The sequence below is a fragment of the Mastomys coucha genome, unplaced genomic scaffold, assembly GCF_008632895.1.
Source record: "Mastomys coucha isolate ucsf_1 unplaced genomic scaffold, UCSF_Mcou_1 pScaffold5, whole genome shotgun sequence".
Classification (NCBI taxonomy): domain Eukaryota; kingdom Metazoa; phylum Chordata; class Mammalia; order Rodentia; family Muridae; genus Mastomys; species Mastomys coucha.
Window position 1 is genome coordinate 23,628,865 of NW_022196911.1, and position 5,550 is coordinate 23,634,414.

General features: G+C 43.5%; 1 protein-coding gene across 1 annotated transcript; it reads left to right on the forward strand.

Annotated features, from left to right (window-relative positions):
- The first annotated feature begins 2,694 nt into the window (after positions 1-2,694).
- Positions 2,695-5,497, forward strand: LOC116077985 (prostatic spermine-binding protein-like). The gene is made up of 3 exons (XM_031352894.1): positions 2,695-2,761; positions 2,873-2,978; positions 5,023-5,497. The coding sequence occupies exons 1-3, from the start codon at positions 2,707-2,709 to the stop codon at positions 5,495-5,497; spliced, it is 636 nt and encodes a 211-aa protein (XP_031208754.1). The 5' UTR covers positions 2,695-2,706.
- Positions 5,498-5,550: the final 53 nt, after the last annotated feature.

Below are 5,550 nucleotides of genomic sequence, written 5' to 3' on the forward strand. Positions count from 1 at the left end.
AAAAAGAAAGAAAGAAAGAAAGAAAAACAAACCAAAAAAATAAGTCTTTAAAAAAGATAGTTACTTATGTTTTCTGAGTTTTTTTGTAAGGCTTTTGGATAATCAGAAAAGGTTCAATTAAATATCTGTTTATGTTGAAGCCTTTTAAATGACCACTTTATAAACAACTATAATTTCAAAATGATTCAAGTACATTTAACCTCAAGTGTAGCTATGATTAAAAATGTATACACCCATAGAATAAAAATAATAATATGTGAAAAATAGCTTTAAATTGTGTGTAGGGCCAACAAGATGGCAAGTAAAGGTGCCTGTCGCTAAGCTTGCTGCTCTGAGTTCAATTCCTGGGGCTCACATAGAGGAATAGGCTACTGGACCACTGACTCCTGTCAATTGTTCTCTGACCTGCATTCATGTACAGTGGCACATGTGAAGCCTCACAGGATAAAGAAATAAATTTAAAACATATGTACCTATATGTCTAACGTCTATATAAATGCTATATAACACTTTCAATTTAACGGCATTGAAGTCTAATACAATAAAAGCATATGAGAAGTGGTCTCTTTCATACAATATTCCTGGATAGTCAGCATGAAAAATGACAAGGAAAAGAAGAGTTTTTTTTTCTGTTTTGTTTTTAATCTCTATTATATCTAGCCAACACCATTCAGATAAAGTCATGCATTTGGGAGATCATAGCAGTTAAAATCCGCTCTATGTCCATTTGCCATGACTAAATTAGAATTGAGTTATCATATGAGATGCACACAGACTCCAGAAAGCAAGTGCTATGAGCTGTCTTCAATTGATAAGAGATCTGAAAGCTGGATTTCTGTTTGTGCTATAGACATATGACCCTAGCAAGCTGAAGATTATGAATTTTGTTTTAAAGGAAAATATGTATGTACACACACACGTACACGTTTCTTATTCTGTAGTAGGAGAGCCAATGCCTTCTTAATGAGTCTGAAGAGAAGGCTGTTTAGAACTTAGAGGATGGATTTATAAGAAACATTAAATATTAGTCTTTTTTATTAAATACTATAAAACTTTTATTTACTATAATGACTCTCTCTCTATATTTATGTATGTATATAATTCAATCTCTCCACATTGTAAAATGTTTACATAAATCTTTTAGTGATCCTCACCTTGTAAGATAGTTATGAAAAATTTTAATCTCCACCATTTGGTAACATGTATGGAAAACTTAAAAAATAGTTTAAGCTTTATTTTATTTTATGCGTATGTGGGTTTTGCCTGGGTGTGTGTATGTGTACTGCATGCATGACTGGACTCCATAAAGATCAGAAGAGGGCATTGGCTATCAGAGAACTGGAATTACAAGATTGTGAGCCATAATGTAGGTCCTGGGAACTGAACCCTGGTCCTCTTTGAGTGACAGGTGCTGTAAACCTCTGCAATCTCTCCAGACCTTTTGCAAGACCTACTAAGAGTTTTGTTTATACAAGATTGGTACATTCCCAAGACTTGAACACTCACCCTGTTCTGCTTTCCTTTATTTCTTTTGTGGCAATTCTTTCAAAACCAATCAACCAACCAACTAACCAACTAACCAACTAACCAACTAACCAACCAGCTAGCCAGCCAACCAGGAACTGCACAGACACAGAGACAAGGAAGGGGAAAGACATATGGAAATTTTGTCTTAAGTATTTCTTACCAGACTTTTAGTTTTACAAGTGAAGAAATTTCCTTACTGGCCCCTGCTGACCCAGTATAGCATTAAAAAAAAAAAAAAAAAAAAAAAAGAAAGAAAGAAAGAAAGAAAGAAAGAAAAAAGCAAACTGAGATTATCTACCTGGATTCACATGTAGCTTCCAGCATTTATGATAGATACTTGTTACCTTCAAGGTTGACTCGAAGCTGCTACTCTCGGGCAGTGAAGATACCAGGACAGGCAAACACACATGCATCTCTCTGAGCCAGGGGATGAAAGGTCCCTGAGGGACAAGCAGGGACCAGAGGTCAAGATTAAAACTACTTGTTCAGTTTAGCTTGTAAAACTTAATTACTTAGGAGTCCAAGGCACAGTAAGGTTGGTTATATTGTTTTCTTAAAGGATAAATTTAAACAAGTTGAGTACACAGCAGGAAAACAGGCTGGGTATATAGTTTTAAATGGTCTCAAAACCTTGGTGGCAAGGTTGGGCAAAAGTTAAGGTTCTGAAGATCAGCTGACAAGGCATTTCCAGAAACCATTCCCACAGCAGCTACGGCTGAGTGGCATCAGGATATAAAAGGAAAAGCTGAGAGGCTCAGTCCAGAGAGCACAGGTAAGGACAGAGCAGAGAACCAGCCCGGTGCAGGCAGAGAGGCCAGAGAGGAAAAGGGAGAATGGGTTGAGCCGGCTAGAGACTGAACCATAACGGGTGGATGGAGGGCTTTGGAATATGGGGTTTCTCCAGGTGTGTACCTTTAGACTTTGGGAGCCCAGTGTCCTATAGCAACATGGGGCCTACTGCTCAGAGAGTAACACTGCGTGTTGGGAAGGTGGCAGTGTGGGCATGTGGGTGAAGCCTCCTGAGCCTATGGGAGAAGAGGGTTTCCGAATGTTCTCTTGCCTCAGTCTGGGGCATGGGAATCGCTTACATATCATGTCTTTTTCTCAGAGCCTCATTGAAATCTTACCATCTCCCTGTGGCTTCTAAGTGCTAGATTGTGCCCTAAACCCTCAGGAGCCATGCTGCTGTTGCTGACCTTGGCTCTCCTTGCCAGTCCCACCTGCAGAGCCCAGAGTGAGTACCCGAGTCTCCTTTGTGGCCTTCACCACCCATGTCCTGTCCTAAGCATAATGGCCTCTGAGGGAGGGAGTAGTCCTGAACCCTCTCCTCATGCTTTTCTTTCAGATGTCCTGGGAAATAATGCCGGCACCTATTTCTATGTTCGTGGTGAAGATCAGGGGGAAATTATGGGCATGCGGATCTTCCTAACACTTATAAACCTCATCAAAGGGTAAGAAGGACTCTGCTCCCCGGGTTTCCCTGTAGCACCCCTCAGTTGGGCCCACTTCCTGTGGCTTATCTAGAATCCTGCCCTGAGCTAGCCTACTCGGGGACTGGACAATCCTCAGGGACACAGGTGGAGAGGGACCTCCAACTTCCTTGTTCAGAAAGGCTCTCAGAGGCTTGAAGAGTCTCCCTTCCAGGTGTTTCTCGTGGCCTTAGTGCCTCTTGGTAGTGACAAAAACTGCTCACCTTTCTGAGAGATCGCCCTGTCTTCACAGGACATAAAATGTGACTTCTCTCTGCCACTATGTGCCATTGCTCTGCTCCAGAAAGGCAGCCATTTCCTTGGGACAAGCCAGGTCTTGATTGTGTTCCCCAGGGTCTGCTCTGTTGTTCTCCTAGAGTGTTGCTGAGACCTTATGTTACTGTTGCCAAGCTTGGTAAACACAAACACAGTCCCCCAAGATTAATAACTTGCAGATGACAATGAATATTCTTTTAGTGTGGCTCCTGTGCAATATTGAGGTTATCTTAATCCTTAAAAATTTTGATGTTGGGTGATGGGGAGAAGGCTCAGTGGATAAAGTCTTTTCTGTGTAAATATGAGTTCTTATGTTTGGATCCCTGGAACCTATGTGAAAGCCGAGAGCATCAGCATAAGACTGTACCCCTAAACTGTGGGAGCAGAAACAGGGGGATCCTGCACAGCCTGCAGGCCAGAGTCTTACCCAAAAGGCAATTCCAGTTGCCCATGGAGACTCTGCCTAAAAAACATGAGGGGCATGCCTGAGAAAATGGCAGGGAAAGTAAGAAGGAGCATCAATCTGCAAAATGAAGGCCTGGGCTCAGGTTCCCAGAAGCCTTATAGAAGGGAAAGGGAGTCTGGAAGGATGGAGGTGGCTGTCAGGTAAGCACTGGTGTCCGCAGCAGAGAGGTCCCAGGGTGGCTGTCAGGTGAGCACTGGTGTCCGCAGCAGAGAGGTCCCAGGGTGGCTGTCAGGTGAGCACTGGGGTCTGCAACAGGGAGGTGCCAGTAGTCCTGGCCAGCCAATGTAGCCATAACACTGAGCTTCCATTCAGTAAGAAACCCTGTCTCCAGGCAATAAGGCAGATAGCCACAGAGGAAGACACTCCATACCCAACTCTAGCCTCTACATGCTCACACATGCATCACAGACAGGCAGACAGACACATGCAGAACACACCCCCCCACACACACACACATCATCATCATCATCATCATCATCATCTGCATACACATTTCAAGACTGACCACATGAATATACTGTCTTGTTTCCCTTTTATGGTGCTAGGAGTTGAACCCACCTCCCACCTCCACTAAGAACTTGGCACATGTGGTCCTATATGGGTAAACACTCACAAACACATATACATACATGTGCACAAAATGAATAATAAATAAATGTAAAAAAATGAATGAATAAACCATGTAGCACAGGATATAATGTACTGAAAATTGCTCATGCTCATCTGAAATTCTAATTGTATTGGACATCCTTCCTGCATCCTCTTTCTGATTTGATAAGCATCTTAATATGCAAGCAAAGAAAGAAGCTGGCATTAAGAACAGTCCAGAAGATTTGGGGTGGTCATATCACTTCTTTGCTCAGTAGAACAGCTTCCAGGGCTCCCCGGTCCCCTCTGTTCCTTCTTGACTACACAAGGAGAGAAGAGCCTGTCTCTGGCCTCTGCTCATAAGGTCTGTCTCAGGTATACTGATCTTAGCAGTGTGGCTCCTGCCTTACTTGGGGCTGATAAGGTAGAGGGCTCCAGAAGAGCCCTCTATGAGTTGGGCAGAACCTGCAAACATTCTAGCTCAGGGTGGATGCAGTTGCAGACATAGCTGCCCTGGTATAGATGCCTGACCTGGCCAGACTCTCTGAGGTCCTAAGAGGAGGGATGTGTCTAGAAGAAGAAGGATCCAGGCTGTCCTGTGAGAGGAGACTGAACTGTTAACCAGAAAGCAGAATAGGATGCAGATATGAGAGCGAACTGGCATGCCTGAGTTGTGCTGACTTGATTTCTCTCCAGCATCCAGCTGCAGTTTGGCAATCGCTGGAGTGATGTCTATGGATCCCAGTCACCAAACTATATAGAGTTCCTTCTGGATGAGGGAGAGCACGTGATAAAGGTAGAGGGCACCACAAAGCTCTGCCTGACTTCCCTGACCCTCACTACAAGCAAGGGGCGTGTGACCACCTTTGGTGTTAAAAGGGGCCTCTCCTTCAATGACAGTGGAGGTCCAGGCCAGCATCTAGTGACTGTCAATGGTATGTATGCACCAGGCCTGTGCATCAAAGGGATGGGATTCAAATGGAGACATACCGATGATGACAATCGTGACCATCATGGTCACCATGAAGATAACGAGGAAGATGATGGTGATGACAAAGATGATGGTGCTGATAAAGATGGTGATGGCAAAAATGATAATGATGATGATTATGATGATGATGATGATGATGATGATGATGATGATGATGACCAGAAAGAGGAAGAAGAATAGCATGCTCAGAGCTCAGTCCTCCATCCCTCATTCCACCACCTCCTCTCAGCCAA

Bases quoted from the DNA above. Each gene is read 5' to 3' on its own strand.
- LOC116077985 (XM_031352894.1), top strand. From the start codon at position 2,707: ATGCTGCTGTTGCTGACCTTGGCTCTCCTTGCCAGTCCCACCTGCAGA. The intron at 2,762-2,872 runs GTGAGTACCCGA...CTTTTCTTTCAG, and splicing joins TCCCACCTGCAGAGCCCAGA to ATGTCCTGGGAAATAATGCC. The intron at 2,979-5,022 runs GTAAGAAGGACT...ATTTCTCTCCAG, and splicing joins CTTATAAACCTCATCAAAGG to CATCCAGCTGCAGTTTGGCA.